The 23,466-nt window shown below is 43.3% G+C and overlaps 1 protein-coding gene across 1 annotated transcript in view; it reads left to right on the forward strand.

Annotated features, from left to right (window-relative positions):
• The first annotated feature begins 710 nt into the window (after nucleotides 1–710).
• The window catches only part of srpk1b (SRSF protein kinase 1b), a 91,899-nt gene continuing 69,143 nt past the window's right edge, over nucleotides 711–23,466 (forward strand). Inside the window, exons 1-2 of the mRNA XM_084317229.1 lie at nucleotides 711–808; nucleotides 1,396–1,450. Of these exons, the coding sequence (XP_084173355.1) occupies nucleotides 796–808; nucleotides 1,396–1,450 (68 nt within the window). The 5' untranslated portion in view covers nucleotides 711–795. The remainder of the gene's footprint in view (nucleotides 809–1,395; nucleotides 1,451–23,466) is intronic.

Consider the following 23,466-nt stretch of genomic DNA (forward strand, 5'->3'; position numbering starts at 1 on the left):
TGTCACCTAATATGATTTCATCTGGTCAGGTGCGCTGTCACCTAATATGTTTTCATCTGGTCAGGTCCGCTGTCACCTAATGTTAATATGTTTTCATCTGTGTCCACTGACCACTGACACACAGTGGGGGATGTTTTATATTATTTAATATATAATATAATATAATAATTTGTGCTTCACCTAAAAATTTGGTCAGCAGCCTCCACTGGATCACAGGGTTCATGTATCTTAACTTTAATAGCCATATAACCGCTAGGAGTCAGTAGGTAATTTAACAGCATGTTGGATTGTGGTATTCTTCTATACAGTGATTATGAGTATAATAAGCAATTAATACACAACATTATTGTGTTTTTAATACAATAAATGCTTATATTTTGATCAAAATGAATACATTATGTAAACATGATTATTGTATATATATATTCATTACTGTCCCGCAAAATCGACACGCTGTCCTGCATTTGGAGCATTATGGATCTGGTCACCACAAGTGAAACTGAAGTAGGCGGGTTCTTAGAAAGTTGTGTTGCTGGAAGTTGTCTGCAGCACAGACAGGAACTGGAACACGGCGCTCAAAGCCCTCCTCACGTTGTTATAGTAGCAAGGAGACTATAAAGGGAGGAATGGTCACGGCGTCAGAATACCATCGCGTTTCCACACTTGGCACCAACGTGCGCCCACACGCTACACCGTGACGCGATGACCCTTCCTTCTGTCATAGTCTCCTTGAGCCGCAGCAGCAGCAGCAGCTAGTGAGCTAACAGTCAGTTACACACTCAGCTCCTTATCATCATGGAACGAAAAGGTAACGTATCGAGAGAAACCCCGTATCGTGTCGCAGGCTCCAAATACACACCGGTCGACTTGTGTTATTATATGTGATTTATGAAGAGGGTGAAGTTATATCCAGGCCTGTGATGGAAGCAGCATCTGAACAAAAGGGGACAGTGAACCACGTTGTTGCTAGTAGCACCAGGATGCTAACCGTGTTGTCGAGTCCCATGCAACTGGACTTTCAGTTGTTGTTATTATGGTTGTCATCAAACCCACGTATCATTAACTAAGACACATGGACACTAGAACCGCTGCGTGGCTTGAGTTTGTGATGCAGAAGAAGCACGTTAGCTTAGGTGGTGTCAAACAAGTGCATATAATATAAGCTAACGTTATGTTAGCTTCATCTGAGCTGCTCCACCTGCCATGTTAACGTTAAGCTCGTATAGGTCACGTTGGTGAAATGTTTTTTTTTTTTACATAATAGTTTTATGCAAGCATAGTGGTGCAAAGTTGTGTGCTAAACGGACTACTAGACTAGTTCAGATATATTTTTTTGTGTCGTGATATATATATAATATAGGCTATATATTTTTTTCTTTCTCTTTCATGTATTAGTACTTGCTATGCAGGCGAGAAAGAAGAGGACAAGGCCGAAAAAACCTGGCAAAAAGTAAGTGCTATGAGCAAATTTGTAACCGTTTTATTTCCATGTCATTCCTGTCGTCAGACGTAATGTCTGCAGATGCTTTTGCTCGGTGAGTTGCAGTGGGATGGCAGGCCTTGCCAGCGGTGGCTGAACAACCTGATGTAATTGGATGAGTCTAGCGTGGAACTGTCACCCGGACGCTAGAAATGAACAGTGTGTATGTGTGCATATGACGGAGAGAAATTATGATGATTACTTTATCGGCATACCTCTTTTCACGTATCGCTCCTACTGTAGTTGCACATGTGATCCCCCCCCACAGACATGCATTCCTTCACAGAAGTCAGAGCGTAGGGTCGTCCTGCAGTGCAGCACAGCACCCCTGGAGCAGTTTGGGGGGGGGGGATCACATGTGCAACTACAGTAGGAGCGATACGTGAAAAGAGGTATGCCGATAAAGTAATCATCATTGTCTCATTTGCATTGCAATTCAAGAGCTTGTATGACGTATACAAATAAAGATCAGAAGTTTAGTGAGGAACGATGAGGGAGACCTTGGGATCCTCTCAATGTGGCATCTTGGGGTCAGCATCCTTATATATGTTATATTTTGTTCCGCTAAGGTTGGTGTCTTAAAATCTAAGTTAATCTTATTGTTGTTGTAGGCTGACTCTTTGAGTACGATGCAGCCTATTATGTCCTGCCAAGGATTACGCTGGGAGTGTAATATTAGCACACTGTGTTCTAGGTGGAGCAAGGAGCCAATTCATTAGAGGCAAATCTGTCTGGAGCCTCACTGAACTGTGCAGCTATATATATATATATATATATATATATATATATATATATATATACATACACACACACATCATCTCTGAGATTCAGGGAGATGGCTCTCTTGCAAAAGCCTTGCTAATTATTGATGAGCTTGTTGTCTCAATTAGCCTTCTGTTCTCTTTGTGCACACACACACGCACACACACACACACACACACACACACACACACACACACACACACACACACACACACACACACACACACACACAGGGCCTGGCAAACCCTGTTGAAACAACTCTGTTCTCATACACTATAATGTTGGGGCAAAAAACGTCCATATCAAAGCTCATATTGCGTGTTGTACACACACGCACAGACACACACAGTGATGTGGTCTTCCCTGCTGGCATGATGTTTAACGCTGGGATCAGACTACATGATGTTTAATGCTGCGATCAGACTACATGGTGTTTAACGCTGTGATCATCATCATACATGATGTTTAACTCATTCAGCGCCAGCCAATAGCCGGGTCCCGTTGTAGCAATGCCATGCTTTAAAGATAGGAGTGCGTCACCTTGTTTGTAGAGCTATATCTATATTTTTTATTATAGCTATGGGGACAATACTATGGTCATTGACACTGACTTTCTTCCGTCCAAGATGCAAAAAAGAGATAATTTTCATGTAGGGGTGGACGGTATGGTCTAAAATTTATATCACGGTATAATTTGAAGCATAGACGGTAACGGTATATATCACGGTATCATCGTTTTTGATAAATTTTTATTTTTTATTTTATATAATTTTTTTTTTTATAAAATATATATATTATATAATTAGACTTGTACTGGTATTATCTGCGAGACATCGCCACCACGCAACAAGCTCCACTGTCTGTGTGTACTCTAGTAGCCTCCAGCTACGGCCAGGATTCTCCGGAGCTGCACCTGGACCTATACTCGAGTAGCCTCGAGCAGAGCTACGGCCAGGATTCTCCGGCGCTGCACCTGGACCCTATTGTATTGGTATTATAACGTTAGCAAGCCCTCAGCTCGAATACGCATCGAATCAGTGTTATAAGACATTGATATCATGAGCTATCTGTAGCTACTGCATATATAACGTTAATACAACGCCTCAGTGAATTATTTAGTTCAATGGGACATTTCGTTTTGAACGGTGAACTAACTTGCGTTAACGTGAGCTAACAGGTAGCATACACGTCTCTACCAGGGTTCGAAATTAACGGGGGCTTGGGGCAAAATGCCCTCGAAAATTGACCAAATGCCCTTGATAATCAGTTAAGCGGGGCAAAAAAAGCCCCCGACAGTTTACTAATTATATATATAATTATATATATGCTCTACAGTGCGTATTTGCCCCTAATAATATGTGTGTGTGCACACCGGAAAAATCATTTACTTGCAGTGCGAGACAGACGAGTGATTGTGAAGATTACAAAACAGCTCCGCTGTTAATAGTTCAGATTGAAACTGGACTGAAATTCAGTTTTTGGGTGGAATGTTTGTTCCAAGGAGGAGGGAGGCGGGGCCCGCTGCGTGTTACAGGGAGATGCTTCCAGGCACTTGAGAGGTGCGAACACAGAGAGAGCGCTCTGCTCTCATCAAGCATTACACTGCTATCTTAACGTTAGCAAGCTAAGCATCTGCATAGCGCGACCCGTGTAACGTTAAGTAACTTGTGTTCGGCGGGGAAAGACCGTTCCATTTGTAACACAACTACAAAGAATAACATCCAAATCCGATCCCGATGCGCATTTCCTTCATTCCACAGCGCTGAGCGCGCAACGTATTTCATTGATCGATCTGGCCAGAGCCTATACTCAGAAACGTTGCGTGTGTGGGGTTTTTCATCAATTTGAAACAAGCCTCTTGACTGTTGGAATTAGGGATGTTAAAAATAAAATATCTAATAATATTATTCAATATTAGACATTCATTGATCCAGAGGCAACCGGTTATTCGTCTGCTATTTGTAGATGTATCAAGAAAACAACACAACTTGCCCTCAGGGACAATAATATTTAATCTATTTAGATAGAGTATGTATGTATTATTTACAGATAATTGAAGGTACGTACCTCAAAACATGAAACCAAGCCATGATGTCACACATCGTGTGTGTGTGTTACTTGAACAATTGTCACTGTGCTCCTAAATTTCTGTGTGCTCCTAAATTTGTATTTAGATTTTATTTATTAACATTTTATTTAGGAGCACATGTGCTCCTTGGGAAAAAGGTTAGCGTAGAGCCCTATATATGGAGACATTAACATTACGTTATCAAACATAGGGATGAAGACTGTAAAAAAAAAGTGTCAACAATGTTTTATAATCTTTATGTTAATTTTCATTATAAAAATATTGTGCCCCGGAAATACAAAAAAAGCCCCCGAAAAGCAATTAAGGGGGGCAAAAAAAGCCCTTGAATTTTTTTTTTTAATTTCTAACCCTGGTCTCTACTAGACTTTGTGGAGCGTTTGTTGATGTCAGGAGCTATCGGTAGCTGGCCGACTAGATACCGTTCGGTTAGACAATGCCCCATCATGTATTAAACTAAAAGTGAATAGTTGACTGGGTCATTTTGTAACGGTAGCTAAGCTAACGTTAGCTCAGGGAGACGCCGACAGCTCCCGTGTCCCGTCCCACTAGACTACTAGACCCGTGTTTACATGCGTGCGGTAGGGGCTGGCACGCCCACTGCGCGAAGCCTCCTAAATAACTTTTTCCAGTTCGCACCTATCTATTATCTATGACTAATTCTATCTGTTTTTAGGGGCAAATGCGACTGAAATAGTCGCGCTGTGGTTACATGACGTCATTGCTATTTTAGAGCTGCACTACCGGTTACACGGTATACTCAAAATCCATACCGTAGAGCAAATTTATACCGTATACCGTTTATACCGTCCACCCCTAATTTCATGCATGTCGTTCACGTGTTATCCCGTGGTGAATAATTTCATAGTGATACGGGATAATTCCTGGGAAGTGAGTAATAGGGCCGGGCGCAACATGAATCCTAAGCATTGCCGTTTCTTGCCTGGACATGCTATTATTTCCAAATCAAATGTATATAATAGGTATTATGTTTCATCATTAATGCATGAAAGGGGGGCGGGGGGGTCGTTTCTGATGCTTTGATTGCCACTAACGGCATTCGTATTGAACACTAAAAACGCTGATCAGCTGGATCGGTATCAAAACATTGTTGGATCAAGCTGAAATTGATGTCAGATAGTCCTTACCTGTGGTCGGTGGTATTCCAAAAATAATATTCCAATTGTCTGATCGCGATTTCCAGTATTGGTGTCCGTCTGGTCCTGGACATAATTTGGCACAATTTATGGATCGAGAGTGCCATATGGGTTTGGAAGTGCTCGGATGAAGCGTCTTACTCGGCTCCGTCTAAATATAGCGCCCAAAAACGGACAGACACAGCGGATCAATGTAGCCTCATAACGTTGAAGATCAAAGTCATGTGGCATTTTGTAAAATGTCCGGTGTTGTCATGAGTTTATTGTTCATGGGAAATTCCACATCACCGTGGCAACCCTACCCTCTGGTTGTTCGTATATAGTACGGCGACATGGGGATGGGACTCGACAGTGAGCTGTTGGACATCAGCGGCAATGTGAAGCAATAACAATGTGAAGCAGTAATAATGTGAAGTTACTACGTTACTATTACGTGGTTCTGAACTGGACAGTAATGTTTCTGTGTGGTGCTGAACTGGACAGTAATGTCTCTGTCTGTGGTGCTGAACTGGACAGTAATGTCTGTGTTCGTGCTGAACTGGACAGGACCGTAATGCAGTGTTTCCCCTAGGATTTTTTTCAGGGGGGGTGGTAGGCCCCCCAAAACAACTAGTGTCAACAGTGTTGTCATAGACGCGCGCAGTAAGGCGGTTGTTAGTATCGGTGCATTTCTCTACACTGAGCTGAAATGAAACGATTGCACATAAATTAGGTAAATAAATATTAACACATAAATTAACTTATTTACAATTTGACATACAGTAGTGACAACACACATATGAACTATTTACAATACAGGGACAGTGTTTCCCACAGGATTTTCTCTGATTGTATTTGGTAGGTTTTTTCTGCGTCTCCATAGAATTAGTGAATTGATTGATTTATATGAAATCCAATGTATGTATAATTTAGCTAGCTCGCCAACGTTACTGTGATTAAAGCAAACACATTATACTTATTTTGTTCCCTGCTCTTAACTCTGCTTCACTTCTGACACTTGTATCCTTGTTGCCGGGACAACATGATGTCTGTGTATATCTGGCATATTGCCTCCAGCTCGTTTTCACTCTGCAGGCCGTGTAGTCGAGACGGAACAACACAAACATTCACTCTGCATGCCGTGTAGTCGAGAAGGAACAACACAAACATCTTCACTCTGCAGGCCGTGTAGTCGAGACGGAACAACACAAACATCTTCACTCTGCAGGCCGTGTAGTCGAGATGGAACAACACAAACATTCCAACAGCCCCTTTGTTCTGGAGAAGCTGCCTCTGAAGCCTGGCTGTCGTGTGTGTGTGTCTGTGTCCGACAGACTTTATGCAGTCTGGCTGTTGTGTGTGTGTCTGACATACCTGATGCAGTCTGCCTGTGGTGTGTGTGTGTGTGACAGACCTGATGCAGCCTTGTGTGTGTGTTAGTGTTGTCACGATACTGGAATTTCGACTTCGATACGATACCTTGAAAAGTATCGATACTTTCGATACTTTTGATACCAAAAAAAAAAAATTATAATATATATTTTTTTTATTATAATAATATATATATTTTTTTAACAAATTTTGCTTTTGTTGCTGGTTGATTCTCCTCAGCTTCTCTCTGGTACTATACGAGAAGATAAATACACTTTTAAAACCCTTTGTTTATCTTTAGATCAGAGAGAGAGAGCGAGAAAGAGAGAGTGGCTGCTGGAGATTTTAGGTCTACTGAGCGCACCTTTCTAGTTATGACTCGAAAACAAGGGTACTTGAGTGAGAGAGAGAGAGGGAGATTTCTCCGGAGCTATGCTCGGAGCATTTATTAACGTTACATTTTCAACAACATTGCTGCTAATTGGACACTTCATGGAGGCGGGGTAACGTTGTGTCGAGTTAACGTTGTGTCGAGTTCATGCGTGTACTTGTGTAGGACGGGCTCCGGCTCCGCTCGACCTAACGTTGGAAACGGGGTAGTTGTGTCGAGTTCATGCGTGTACTTGTGTAGGATGGGCTCCGGCTCCGCTCGACCTAACGTTGGAAACGGGGTAGTTGTGTCGAGTTCATGCGTGTACTGGTGTAGTGGGCTCGGCTTGACGTTACTCCGTTTCCATGAAGTAATAGGTGGCCAGCTAGCTAGCATTAAGCTAACGGAGGAACGACAGCTAACGTTAGCTAATAATAGCGTTGTTTACAAACTGAAGACAGGGCTGCGCTGCCCGGCTGTGAGGGGGAGGAGGCTGCAGCAGCTTGTGTCTGTTGCTCTGAGCGAGGAGGAGGCGGAAGGGCAAGGCTCTGGCAGCGCGTCTGTCTGTCAACAACTTGCGGGAGCAAGCCAGCTGGTACCGATACTGCAGAAAGTATCGGTACTTCGGGAAATGAGTATCGAAGCCGTTTTAAATATTCAGTATCGATATGTATCGATACTTCGATATTTTTGACAACACTAGTGTGTGTGTGTGTGTGTGTGACTTTATGCAGTCTGGCTATGGTGTGTGTCTGTCTATCTTGTCTGCCTCCAGCAAGATGGGAATGCTCTCTTTTTCCTCCTCCATCCCACATTCCCACATTCTGCTCTCCTCTTTTCTCCTCCATTTTTTCCTACTCCTCTCATTCCCGCTATCTCCTCGTTCTCTCCTCTCCTTCCCCTTCTCTTTATCTCCTCTCCTGTTTCTCTCCTTTTTTCTCTCATCCCCCTTCCCTTTATCTCCTTTCTCCTCCATCCCTCTTCCTTTCCTCTCATCCAACCCTGACACTTCCCCTCTCTCCTCTCCTCCTAACTCCCTCCCTTATTCTGTCCCAATCTGAATGCCCCCCCCCTCCTCTCTCTCTCTCTCTCTCTCTCGTCGCATTCCTTCCCTCCCACTCTCTCTCTCGCCTCAGTATCTTTCCAGGGACAGCGGTGCTCTGACGAGCAGCAGGAGGAGGAGGGGGGAGCCGAGCGTAGACCTTACCCCAGAGTAGAGCAGCGGTCTTGGGCTTAGAGGAGGAGGCAGGAGCTGAGCGTAGACCTTACCCCAGAGTAGAGCAGCGGTCCTGGGCTTAGGAGGAGGAGGGGGGAGCCGAGCTTAGACCTTACCCCAGAGTAGAGCAGCGGTCCTGGGCTTAGAGGAGGAGGAGGAGGAGGAGGGGGGAGCCGAGCTTAGACCTTACCCCAGAGTAGAGCAGCGGTCCTGGGCTTAGAGGAGGAGGAGGAGGAGGGGGGAGCCGAGCGTAGACCTTACCCCAGAGTAGAGCAGCGGTCCTGGGCTTAGAGGAGGCGGAGGAGGGGGGAGCCGAGCGTAGACCTTACCCCAGCGTAGAGCAACGGTCCTGGGCTTAGCCCAACTGGGCCTCTAACCCCTCCTCCAGCTAGTCTTACCTGGCATTAGCCCAGCAGCGCCATGTGGCTGCTCGACTGGATCTTCTCTATCAACACCGCTGTGGTGACGCTAGCCAGCGGGCTCAGGTGCAAGTGAGTCACACGTCGGACCTACCGTGTGTGTGTGTGTGTGTGTGGAGGGGAGTTTGTGTGTTTATGTCTGGGGGGGGGGGGGGGGGGGGTAGTAGAGAGTGAGATATGAGAGAATGGAGCTAGAGACGGATGACTGGGAGAGAGATGAGAGCGATGGATGAGAGGGAGGAGAGCGACTTTGTTGCGTGTGGTCTGGGTTTGGCGGGTTGATCGCAGGGCTATTCTGTTTGTGTTTTCCCACGTGTTGAGTGTGTTTCTGCAAGTGTGTGTTTCTGCAAGTGTGTGTGTTGAGTGTGTGTTTCTGCAAGTGTTGTTCTGCGAGTGCGTGTTGAGTGTTTCTGCGAGTGCGTGCTCGCCTCGCGGCCAGACGGCTTGGCTGACTTATTGATGGGTCGATCTATTTTTAATTAGACAGCGGATGCTGACTGTTAACACATCCACCGCCGGAAACGGCTTACGACGTGTTTCAAGTTCATGCGAATTCTGCCATTCCACGGCGTACGACGTTATTGAGATTATATTTAATTTTTTCGCCATGTTATTCATAATTCCCTCACGGAGCCTGGTCTGATGCAGTGGGAGCCTGCACAACTCTGCAACGCTTCAATACTGCCGCCTGGTGGATGATCGGTGAGTTGCAACCGGAAGTGGATCTCTGGAGATCTCCGGTGCATCTGGCAAATGCGTCCGGCACTCGCATATTGTTGCGGGACTGTAGACTAGGGGTGGACGGTATAAACGGTATACGGTATAAACGGTATGAATTTGCTCTACGGTATGGATTTTGACTATACCGTGTAACCGGTAGGGCAGCTCTAAAATAGCAATGACGTCATGTAACCACAGCGCGACTATTTCACTCTCATTTGCCCCTAAAAATAGATAGAATTAGTCATAGATAATAGATATGTGCGAACTGGAAAAAGTTATTTAGGAGGCTTCGCGCAGTGGCCGTGCCAGCCCCTACCGCACGCATGTAAACACGGGTCTAGTAGTCTAGTGGGACGGGACACGGTGACGGGAGGACGGCGGCGTGACGGCGTCTCCCTGAGCTAACGTTAGCTTAGCTACCGTTACAAAATGACCCAGTCAACTATTCACTTTTAGTTTAATACATGATGAGGCATTGTCTAACCGAACGGTATCTAGTCGGCCAGCTACCGATAGCTCCTGACATCAACAAACGCTCCACAAAGTCTAGTAGAGACGTGTGTGCTACCTGTTAGCTCACGTTAACGCAAGTTAGTTCACCGTTCAAAACGAAATGTCCCATTGAACTAAATAATTCACTGAGGCGTTGTATTAACGTTATATATCCGGCTAGCAGTAGCTACAGATAGCTCCTGATATCAATGTCTTATAACACTGATTCGATGCGTATTCGAGCTGAGGGCTTGCTGAGCACAGTTAAGTAACGTTATGCCAATAGGGTCCAGGTGCAGCGCCGGAGAATCCTGGCCGTAGCTCTGCTCGAGGCTACTCGAGTATAGGTCCAGGTGCAGCTCCGGAGAATCCTGACTGTAGCTGGAGGCTACTAGAGTACACACAGACAGTGGAGCTTGTTGCGTGGTGGCGATGTCTCGCAGATAATACAAGTACAAGTCTAATTATATAATATATATATTTTATAAAAAAAAAAAAATTATATAAAATAATTTTTTTTTTTATCAAAAACGATGATACCGTGATATATACCGTTACCGTCTATCCTTCAAATTATACCGTGATATAAATTTTAGACCATACCGTCCACCCCTACTGTAGACACACGTCCGTGTGTCGCGATCGCTGCCATAACGCAATAATCTATACGATTCGGGTGTTTATTATGATTATACAAACCGGACATGGATTTAGGAGATCGCCGTCAAATAAGTGGGATATTTTTCCTCCAGTCTCATCGTCGAACGGTAAGAGGATGCTGATGTCATTTTCAGCGCGTTTGTTTATTATTATCCATGCAAACTGCTCTGATCAATATATCACCCATACTACATAAAGCATTTACTGACTATCACGGAATTATAAACGACCCCCCATCCGCGCATGATAAGTCATAACGTTTAGGATCATGTACAGTTGAAATTTTTAATATAGCGTGTATCGCCAACAAACGGCATTTGATAATCTATATATGCGTTTATGCCTATATCTCACGTTCTAGGAATTACTGCAGAAAACGATAAACATATTTATATTCTAGACGGTATTTTCGTATGACTATGAATGAAAAAGTAAAACGTTCCTACATCCTGAACGATAGATAATCGATGTTGAATGGGCCATAGTAATGTCACTTTAGCAATACAATTTAAAAAGTTATAGCCCTGCAAAGAAGGTAAACATCTCCATAGGCTTAGACTGGTGGCAGTGATCAAACATTGATGGATATAAGCATGGCAGGGAATGTGTTAATGGTCCACTACGTACCGACTACCTGCCGTTGGAGCTGTGTGTGTGAGAGAGAGAGAGATGGTCCACTAGGTACTGACTACCTGCTGATGGAGCTGTGTGAGAGAGAGAGAGCGAGCGATCCCTCTCAGACGTGGTCAAAGGAGACCAGACTCATGCATGTGCTATAAGTATAAAGTATAATAAATCGCAAATAACTTTTTTTCTTAGTCTGGTTTGTTCATAAAAAAATTTAAATAAGAGAAATTGAGATCCAGAGTTTTTTTTTTCTTTTTAATGGTCAACTGTTCTGGAATGTACTTGAAAGTACTGTGTTTTACTTTTACCTCGAAAGTGCTTGAGTTTACAAAAGGTCCTTTGCGCTATATATAATTCCTAAAATTGCTGCACTTTGTTAAAAATTGCATTGATCCTGTTGGTCTGTGTAGTAGCTAGGGCTGCAACGATTAGTCGACATAATTGACGACGTCGATCATAAAAACTCGTCGATGCAGAATTTTTGCGTCGATGCGCCATACATTTTTTTTTTTTTTTTTTGCACTCCCTATCTTTGTGAAAGTGGCTTCTCAGCTCTGGTCCAGCTGAAGACTATGCAGAGGAACAGATTGGACATTGAGCATGACCTCAGAGTTGCTTTGTCTACCATCACCCCAGACTTTGAGACTCTTGTCAGGAGCAAACAACATCCCCAGTTATCCCATTAGTTCCCTGGGATGTTAAGCTAAGAAGTCTGCTAAGAAGGATATATTATTTATTATTATTTAATTTCATTGTGTTTTTAGCCCTAGTTGCACTTTTGTTGCAACCCCAGTTATCCCATTAGTTCCCCCAAACTTGCTGTCGGTCTATTATGTTAAGCTAAGAAGTCTGCTAAGAGCCCAGAAAAGGAGCCGCGCCCACAGGAAGCAGAGATGGAGGGTGTGACAGAAATAATCGTTAGATTAGTCGACTAATCGGAAAAAATAATCGACAGATTAGTCGACTACCAAAATAATCGTTAGTTGCAGCCCTAGTAAGGCTGTCCCCGAACCCTGTTTTTAAGGTTCGAACGTTCGCCAGGGTTTATCGAACGTTCGTTTTTTTTATATATATATATATTTTTTTTATTATTAGGGATGCACCGAATGGGAAATTCTTGGCCGAAACCGATACCGAAAATAGAAAACAGTTGGCCGAAAGCCGAAAGGCCGAAAATGATTCATAGAATAGAATTTTCTTTTACCAATGTTGTGGAACATTATGATTATGGAAAAATATATGATTATGGCAAAACTTAACTTAAATAATAAATAATCACTATTATGGGTCCATAAAACATTTATTCAGCACTTCTGAATGCATACAGTACATTAATTCCATCTTTTCTCTGGCTGCGCAGCGGACATCTGTGCTCTACTGAGCGCACCTTTCTAGTCCCCAGCTGAATGTGCTCGCTTGCACAGTAGACGCGCGACAGACAGACAGCTGGGCTGTGTTAACATTACAATGTACAGTCGCGCGAAATAACGTTATGAATGCCCGAAATAACATAGCATTACAAAGTACAGTTGACAGCTGGGCTGTGTTAACGTTACAATGTACAGTCGCGCGAAATAACGTTATGAATGCCCGAAATAACATAACATCACAAAGTACAGGTCCAGCTCAGTATGATGTCATAATCAAACATTCTAGAACATTTGTGTATCTATTCAACAATTCTCTCACAGCTGAGTGTGGACGACAGCGGGGACGAGGGAGAGTAACTACATAACATAGGCAGAAACACAATCCCCCCCTCTCGCTCTGAATAATATGCATATTAGATCACTCAGTGATTAACCGCGGCATATAGTAAATAAGGATATAAAGCATGTTAAAGACTCATTTATTGGATGTGTTGCACGCAGTTTACATAGAAACAGCGCGACTCCCGACAGCATCATCACAACAACACGCGAATAATATGCATATTAGATCACTCAGTGATTAACCGCGGCATATAGCAAATAAGGATATAAAGCATGTTAAAGACTCATTTATTGGACGCATTGCGCACAGTTTACATAGAAACGGCGCGACATCATCACAACAACACGCAAGGTTGTTAGGTTGTTTCTGTTTCGGTGACATACAGGGGAGGAAATTAGGCCACTTTACTCGCCAAATGCGAGTATTTTTTACGTTTGGCGAGTGATTCATGAAGAGCACTCGCCAGTCTGGCGAGTACTAGTAATTACAAAACAAAACAAAAAAATCATTCTGCTGATTCGCTCACTGGCACAAGCCGAAATCTGACTCCCCCCTTGATTCTTCCCATTTGTGCCTCATAATAATCCGACCATAACCAATGAACATCATCGTTGTACAATAACCAATGAACATCATCGTTGTACAGATGCGCTCTAAGCTCCTCCAATGAACACTCGTTTTCTAGAAGATGTCGCGCATCTAGGGGAAGTGGACAGACCACTGCGCGCAGACCTACAAACTCCTGTCACCGGCTTGACAACGTAGACACACTTAGACAAAAACACATCGTGGATGAAAATAATTGCATGTAGAGTCGTCGCTTTCGGATATCAGTGCGGTCTGACATGGGGACGAACAACAGCACACGACGTTCTCCTTCGAGTCGGATGAGAATGACAAGTGGACGTGAGGCTAACCAGCATTAGCCGGCTAGCTACCTAGCATCAAGCTACCATAACGCGCATTCAACATAGTGGACTATACTGAGCGGCTTTGCTTAAATGCAGCCGAGTGACATTTTATTATTACCGGGTTTCCCCCCATATCACCACTCGCCCATATGCCCTTCACAGCGGTGATGTTGTCACACACTTGGCATTCAGAATACACCTGCTGAACCCCTAGCGTTGTCAACTTGTCATGAGATTCGGTTCCAATGTATTGTCATCATACAGCACAAGTACAGTACAACCAGAATACGTTTGGTATCCAACCAGAGTGCAAATGTAACAAGTCAAGTTCAAGTTGTTTTATTTAGCTATTACATTACAGTGAAATGCTTGGTTCTTTCACTGCCCAGCCCAGTCCAACCTAGACCAGCCCAACCCAGTCCAACCCAACCCAGTCCAACCTAGACCAGCCCAACCCAGTCCAACCCAACCTAGTCCAACCTAGACCAGCCCAACCCAGTCCAACCTAGACCAGCCCAACCCAGTCCAACCCAACCTAGACCAGCCCAACCCAGTCCAACATCTTTCACTGCCTAGTTCAGCCCAACCCAGCCCAGCATCTTTCACTGCCTAGTTCAGCCCAACCCAGCCCAGCATCTTTCACGGCCCAGTTCAGCCCAGCCCAGCATCTTTCACTGCCTAGTTCAGCCCAACCCAGTCCAGACCAGCATCTTTCACGGCCCAGTTCAGCCCAACCCAGTCCAGAATAGTTCCCTCTTTCATGTTAATATGTGATATCCTAATATTTTGAAGAGTAGAGACAGTGTGATTAATACATGTTGTATGCTAATATTGTGGAGAGTAGAGACACTTATTAATGTTTTATGCTAATAAATATTTTAAAGAGTAGAGACACGGTGTGATTATTATTACTATGATTGAAAATCAATTTAGACGAAGACATACAAAGAAGTAATTATCACAATTAGCGATTTATTTTTGGCTGGTAAAAAAATCATTTTGGCTGGTAAAAAAAATCATCTACTCGCCAGTTGGCTGGTAAGCCAAAAAGTTAGTTTCCTCCCCTGGTGACATATTTTCGGTGAAAAAACTCTTTCGGCCGAAAGCCGAAAGGCCATTTTTTGCCATTTTCGGCCGAAAACTTTCGGTGCCGAAATTTCGGTGCATCCCTATTTTTTTATTATTATAGATCCTACGGAGGGCGGCATTGCATAGTCTATTGGTGAAAAACATGTTGTTTACAGTGGTGGCTGTTCATGTAAACATGTAATTAAACAAAGCACTCAGAAGAAAATAAACAAGCTACTGCATCAAAGTTACTACTTATGATAAACAATAGCCCTTGCACACCGCAGTCACGTAAGGTGCTAGATAAACAAAGGCATTCGTTTTGTGGCATTAGCGTTATATACACGTTCAATAACATCAGCATATTATTTACCCAAACAGCAAGTAGCAAGCGCCGCGCTCTCACCGGCCGTCTTACCCCACGGATGCGCGCCCGTCCTGGGCATCGGTCAACCATGGTGCTCCCACCTCATTATGACTCGTTGGGTCATCCTCATCTACGTTCTCGGCGGGGAGCTAACGTATTAGCTACGGTAAGTCTGTTGTGCTCCTCGCAAGCAGATCAATGGCGGCATTGCCGGAAGTAAAAAACGAATAAACGCTTGCCGATTGGTGGTAACAGCAGAGGCGGGTGCAAGCGGTGTGACGTAATTGGCAGAATCGCCTGTCAATCAAAATTGTTCTATTGCATTGGTTGAGAGCTCTCGTTGAGACAATAGTATCCAGCTACAGGCCGCCAGTAGCCCGGCAGACCATACTGGTTGAGCTGAGCACCGCCTCTTCACATCGCTTCAACCCCGTGCGCCTCCTTTATTTTTTTTTCACCGAACGTTCGAACCCATTAATTAATGTCCGAATGTCAGCATAACGAACGAACGTTCAAACGTTCGGGCTCAGCCTTAAGCCCTAGTAGTAGCCAATACAGGATTTTGCTGCTTAAACGTATGTATAATGTATAGTCATTAGGGGTGTAGCGGTACGTGTATTCGTCCCGCGAATTTACGGTACGGCCGTCACAGTGCGGTACACGCAGCCTAGTGATGCACCGATGTGAAAATTGTGGCCGATAACCGATATTAATATTGCTGTTCTGGCCGTTACCGATATTTACCGATGTCGATATCTCTGTATAGAAAACACTTTTTTTTATGATAATCAAATAAAGAGCTATTTTCCAAAACACATTTTTTTTGTGCTTTTGTAACTTATTTTCAGAAATGACGGATATTTTGAAACTATTTAAGGTCAAAACAAGTTAAAGTTAAAAATTTGATGATTTCTTTTAATATCGGCCCATATCGGCCCTCTCTTGATATCGGACCAATACCGATGTGTAAAAAAACTGCCATATCGGCCGATATTATATCGGCGGCCGATATATTGTGCATCACTAGCGCAGCCATATGAAGAATACGTTAGGCACGATGACAAGCAGACAGAATTAACGTGCACTGACACTCGGCTCTCCCCTCCTCTCCTGTTTACTACAGCCTATTTGTCCCTAAAACAAAACCATGATTAATTAATTAAATGTTTAACACAGCAGGGTCATTACAATTTTGCAGTTTTCTTTAGTTTTCTTGTTCGCCCAATAATGGTAACCAAAAGACACACACACACGCACACACGTCAATCTTTTCCGGCGGACCGCAGACTCTCACAGCTGATCAGAGAAAAAATAAAAGCACAACATACCACCAGCTCATCTGAGTCATCTTCAGTTGCTGCTACTGTGTTTAAATCCAAAATATTGATAATCCTCTGCCATTGTTGTGTAACATGTCATCTGTTCTCTAGTATTCTTCAGTCTCGGCTTTAAGTGAGGTTAAATCCTCTCTATAAGTGAAACTGAAACTAAGTTGTTGTTAACACATTGTCCGCCATGCATTGTACCCATCCTTGGGCCCAGTCTGCCAGTGCTGTAACCAGGGCTCCAGACTAACTTTTTTCACCACCGTCCCAGAACCGTCCCGAAATACAATTTTAACCGTCCCAAAGTGAATGTAACCGTCCCAAAAATCAAATGTAGTTCTTTACTTTGGTTTTGTCGTCTATAGTTGTTATTGCCATAAGAAACACCATTCAGAGAAGGGGAGAATAAATTGATTTAGTCAAAAGGCTCCCATGGTGGAAAGATTTCACAAGAATAATTATGATTAAAAATAAATGTAAAAAAAAAAGTGTTTAACAAGGTGCTAGTATAGGGATATTTGGTCACAGTGCTGTTATAGTCAACCAGCCATCTTGATTATTCCTTCCATAGGAAAATATATTTAAATGTATTTGTATTTTATTTCGTTTTAGTTTTTTTTGTTATTACAAATGTGTGTTTATGGTTGAAAATGTTGGAGATAAATAAAGATCAAATCAAATCTAACTGAATAAGTTATCCCTCTTCTAACAAGAAAGAAAAACGTAGTTTAGCTTTAAACTATATAATGTCATTGCGTCCAGAGATTCCACCTTTGATAACTAAAGTAATGACACTTGACTAGTAATGAAACATGTCCCTTAGATCGCGCTGTCCTCCTGAGTCCTGGTTGATATTGATAATTGCTGCTAAATTCCAGCGGGCCCTCCTCACTGAATATGGATTCATTGTGTAGCTGCAGAGTGAAGTTTGCCTATAGCCTGTCTATTTCTCCGCGGTCGTTTAGATAAATGTAACGTTATGCCAATTAACTCGCAATGGTAGTAACATTACGTGTTAGTATAGAATCGAATATAAATCCTTTAACACTTTGACTGCCTAAAAACGCTTTACAGCGTCATTGCTGGCCATGCTAAAGTTGCCGGGGGACGCTGTACAGCGTCCTTATATCAATATTTCAAAAATCTGGAATCGGATTCATATTCCCCCTCCGCTGGCCTGAGATTCACCAGCAGGACCCACTGAGCTCTCTGGCGGTTCAGGAGCGCCATCTGGTGGCCGATCGGCGCAACTGCTTAACAGGAAGCGCAGTAGAGGTTTTGCTGGTCGGCCCTATTACTTCCGGCCACTCGGGATAGGTTCCGGCACTCTAGCTCGTCACTCTACATAGCGATCGATTGCCAATAACTCGATAAACAACATGATTTGGACGTATATACCATTATACAAGCTGGAGATGGACCGGGTAATAATATATCCCATAATGATAAAATTTCTACTCGACGATGATCGCCCAACGGCGCGCGGAGACTGGGGTGAGTTTCAGCGTGTAACGTTACCATCTTCGATACTAACTGCTTTTATCAACATTTGACCCACATTAGATGATTGGTATAACGCTGCCCACGGAATTATAAACGCCCCCTCGCCCATCCGGTCAACATCAGATGACGTGTAGTAACTTCTAGAAGTACGTCTAGTTGGAATTTTTTATATCGCGCTGATTGCCATCAAACTGTATTTCATCATCAATATAATGCATTTGGGGCTATATATCACGTTCTGGAGAAAGTTGCAGAAAGAGATGAAAACATACTTATACATTAGACCATACTTTACTATGAATATGTGAATGAAAAAGTTTAACGTTGCTACACAATGAACAATACATATAGGACTTTGAATGGGCCCTAATAATGGCAATGTAGCAATAGAATTTAAAAAGTTATAGCCCTGCAAAGAAGGGGACTTTCTCCATAGACAAATAGCGCTGGCAATCTATGGTATATCATTAATTTAACCCAAGGCAACCAAAGTGTTAATAATCAGTGGCAGTCTGCACGTTAGTCAGTAACGTTAGCTAGCAATAAGCAGCTAGAACTAGAACGCGTCGATAACTGTATACAGTTCCAATAGACTAACATTACACTTTTGTGATTTAAATGTGTCCTCACCTTAGACTCAGGGGTAGTATTACTGGATGCAGTTCCCTGTTGGTCATTTTGGGTCTGTGTTTATCCTCTTCAAATAGCGCAGCATGTTTGCGGTGCTCTCTTCACTGAGAGGATGCCACAGTATAGCACGCGTTTTTTTTTTTTTTATACCATTCTGATCTTTCCGCGGTTCTTGTACAGTGGTCTCGTGCCGTGCGACTGTCAATTACCAGCTGTCATTCACTGTCAACCAGGGTTAAATACCAGTAAAGAAAGCCTAGGTAAGAGATTTCCCTCACCTGATTAATTTGGGGTGTGACGCTGCTGCAGCGTGACTGGCTGAGGAGAGGTGGGTAGGAGTTTGATGCTGGATTATCGTATCGCTGCGTTGGGAGGCGGAGATAGTCATTGGATTTGGCAAATCACGCTACGTTTAGACTTCAGTGAACTTAGTCAGAACGAGACATTCACCATTTGACAGCAATATATGCGCGCACTGACAGTCAGCCAATTGACATTTCCTGTGAAAAAAAAAATCCTCTCCGTCCCGGTTGCGTCCCAGCAATGATTTCTGTTTGTCCCAAATCAATATTTGATCGTCCCCGGGACGACGGGACATCGTTAGTCTCGAGCCCTGGCTGTAACCCTATGGAGATGTTTACCTTCTTTGCAGGGCTATAACTTTTTAAATATTATAGCTATATCGACATTACTATGGCCTAGGGCTGGGCGATAAAACGATAACTATAACTATCGCGATAAATTATTTCCTCGAAATAAACATGAAACGTGGTCGCAAAGTTTCGATATATCGATTTTCCAAGCTTTGCTCCGTTCAGCCTCGGCTCATCACACTCACTAACAACAACCAACCTTACGTGATGACGTGCTACGCACAACAGCTAACAACCAATCAGTGAAGGAGATGGCCGAGAGCGACGGAGGCGGGCGACCCGGAAGGAGACCCAGAGCGGTAGGACTCACTCAACAACAAGGCTTGCTAGGCTAATTAGCTTGCACGGCGTTGTTTTATATATTTACGTGCCGAGTATGTGTGTGTGGTGAATTCTGAGGCCACGTTTATAGTAGTGGGGGTATACAGTGGAAGTCGTTTCAATATATTGTGGCGGAAGAGAGTATTTTAGTGTGATATTTAGCACATTGTCATGGAATACACCGCGTAGAAGCAACAGGCTGGCTAGGTTAACTAGCTTGCACGGCACTGTTTTATATATTTACGTGCCGAATATGTGTGTGTTTTGAATTCTGAGGCCACAATTATAGTAGTGTGGGAGTGGACGTTGTTTCAATATATTGTGGCGGAAGAGAGTATTTTAGTGTCATATTTATTGTCATGAGATACTCCGCTTGTCGGCTAACTGCTAACGTGCGAGGACTGATGACGACATCAACTCGACTTGAGACATTCGCAGCAGCATATTAGAAGTTAATTAAACTTGACAGACATTATATCGACGATAATTATCGATATCGAATTATATGAAAATAATTTTATAATTTTATCGCGATAACGCTTTTAGTCATATCGCCCAGCCCTACTATGGCCCATTCAACATCGGGTATCTATCGTTCCGGATGTGGGAACGTTATATTTTTGGATGGATTGCCGTGAAATTAATAAACAATCGGGCTGAAAATAACGTTAGTTTCCTCTTACCGTTCGCCGATGAGACTGGAGGAAAAATATTCCAATTATTTGACGTTGATCTGCTAGATCCATTTCCCGTTTGTATGACGCAATAAACGCCGAAATCATATTGATTATTGCATTTTGAAAGCGATCCCAATGTACTCGAGTGTGTATCTAGATCCACGCTACAAGATATTACTGCCGGAGGAATTTCGTCGATGCACCGAGTGCCACTTCCGGTTTGGCTTGGAGTGTAACTCACCCGCCATCCACCAGGTGGCTGTATTGAGGCGTTGTAATATCAGACAGGGTCCAGCTGCAGCAGCGGTGGGATGCTGGATGAATTATGAATGCCATGGCGAATTTATTTTATATTGATCCCAAAAACGAGTTAACTCGTTTCTGGCGCACAATGCATGGCAGGCAATAACGAGTATACTCGTTTTTGGCGTCCAATGTGTTAAATGTGCAGTAGGCAATTAATTTACTCTGTGGATGCCTGAACACAGAAGGACACCAGTATCACTGACTACTACGGCAAGCCTATAGAATGGTATTATATTTAATACCGAACCGTGACCGCAATACCGAGGTACTTACCGAACCGTGGCTTCTGTGTACCGTTACTAGGGGTGGGACGATACATCGATCCAGATCGATATATCGATCTATTATCAATAATCAAATAGGATCGATGCAACGTAAAAAGATCGATTCATATTGCGATACTCTTATTTAGAAAATCCGGCGACGGCGACGTCATATGGCGTCCCCCGCGGCCAGTGTTGTGAAACTCCGTTTAGCTCTGTACAGCAGAGCGAGAGCAGGGCTTCAGTCGTCTATTTTGAGACCCGATATAAGTCTGTGCAGTTTTTTCCCCGCAACGGGTCAAATGCATCTAACATGCTTTGCATCGTCGCCATTCTTTTATGCCCACGTCGCGTGGGCAGACCTAAATTAACGCTACATTAGCTGCTTAAGCTAACTAAGCTAAGAGAGAGAGAAACGGAGAGAGGAGAGGAGAGGGGTGTGTGTGTGTGTGTGTGTGTGTGTGTGTGTGTGTGTGTGTGTGTGTGTGTGTGTGTGTGTGTGTGTGTGTGTGTGTGTGTGTGTGTGTGTGTGTGTGTGTGTGTGTGTGTGTGTGTGTGTGTGTCAGGAGTATTATTATATTGATATTATTTACTGAGGATGGACAGATAATGTTGATATTTAAACATGATCATCATGCAACATAAAACAATTGTAGGAACGGTTTGGGAGAGGAAGGGGTTTTAGCTTGCGTGTTGTGAGTTCCAAAACATTTTACTTAAAGTTTAAAGCTCAATATATAAAAACGTGGCACTTTACAGTGAACAGGAGGTCTATTTGTATTAAAAACAATTGATTGTTTTTCATTTAAATGTCTGGAAGAGCTCAAAAATAAAAACGCCAATTGATATTTCCGTAGCCTTTTTTTAGTTGATCTAAATGTGACTGATTGTGTTAAATGGGCACATAATATCGTCTCATATTGATCGCAGGCACCTGAATCGAATCGTATCGTATCGTATCGTGGCAGACTTTGTGATATCGGCAAATATCGTATCGTTGTCCAAAGAATCGATATCGTATCGTATCGTGATGAAACTGGTGATTCCCACCCATAACCGTTACACCCCTAATATTCATTGATTCAATCGTATACCAAAATGTATTTGAATTGAAAAATGTTGCTTTTCGCATCAAATATTGATGTGATAAAAATTTGATTAATTTAGATTAATTGACTATAAAGTCTCAAATGAATTCGACACAAAATTTTAATCGAGTCCCACCACTACTGCATACACTTGGTTTAATCCAAACGTCCATTCGGAAACGTTGTATTAAGAAATAAGACGGGTGAGCGTGAGCCTCAGAGCCTGTGAGTCACTCGACTTTTTTTTCATTCATGTTCTGATAATGTATGACGGGGACCCCTCCTCATCCCGACTAGACTTGTGTTGTTGTGACCTGTGTTCGCGCGTGACTTTCACACATTAATTAAGAATCGAATGCCAACGTAACGAACAAAGGTCCGAACGTTTGGGCTCAGCCCTAGTGCACATGCATAAAACCCTTATTTGTCTCTTTCTCTTGTGTTTTATTTTAATGAATTCTGTAGCCTACCATGCATTTACAATCTGATGTGTCTTCTATCTGGCAGTGCACAATCTACCAGGGTCAGGCTTGTGACACAGACTGTGCCGTTAGCTCCTGTTTTAAACCGCTGTGTTTGGACCTAAGCTAGCAAACTCAAGTCTGGCGATGCGCTCTCAAGGGTCTTGAAGAGTCTTAGTTTGTTGTTGTTTTTTTTACAGGGATAGTTCTTCGACACATGGGGCGAAATGGAAGTATTTCTCTTCTCCTCCTTCCCTCTCCTTTTTCTCCTTCTTTTTCTCTCCTCTCCTCCCTCCCTCGCTTTCTCTCCTCTCCTATTTCTCTCCTCTCCTGCATCCCTCTCTTCTCTTTATCTCATCTCATCTTCCCCTTCTTTTTATCTACTCCGTCCCTCTCCTCCTTTATCTGCTTCACTTTATCTCCCCCTTTATCTTCTCTTTCTCTCCTCTCCTCATTCCCATTCTCTTTCTCTCATCTCCCCCATCCCTCTATCCTGTTTTTCTCATCTCCTCCAACGCTGATGCTCCCCCTCCCTCCCCATCTCCCTTCTTATTTCCCAATCTTAACGCCCCCCTCCCTTCTCTCTCTCCACCCCCCCCCCCCTCCCCATTGGTCCAATTGGGTAAAACGGAGATGCCTAGAAATTATATCATGCATATAGAATAGGTGTGAAATTATATATTTATTTTATTTGGGTAACTCAGTGATGATGATAATAATAAGTAATTAAGCAATAGGCCCACCAAGGCAAGGCACTCAATAGATGGAATCAACTAGTGATGCACGATATATCGGCCGCCGATATAATATCGGCCGATATGGCCGTTTTTTTACACAT

The sequence above is a fragment of the Notolepis coatsorum genome, assembly GCF_963971535.1.
Source record: "Notolepis coatsorum genome assembly, chromosome: 6".
In the NCBI taxonomy this organism is placed as follows: Eukaryota; Metazoa; Chordata; class Actinopteri; order Aulopiformes; family Paralepididae; genus Notolepis; species Notolepis coatsorum.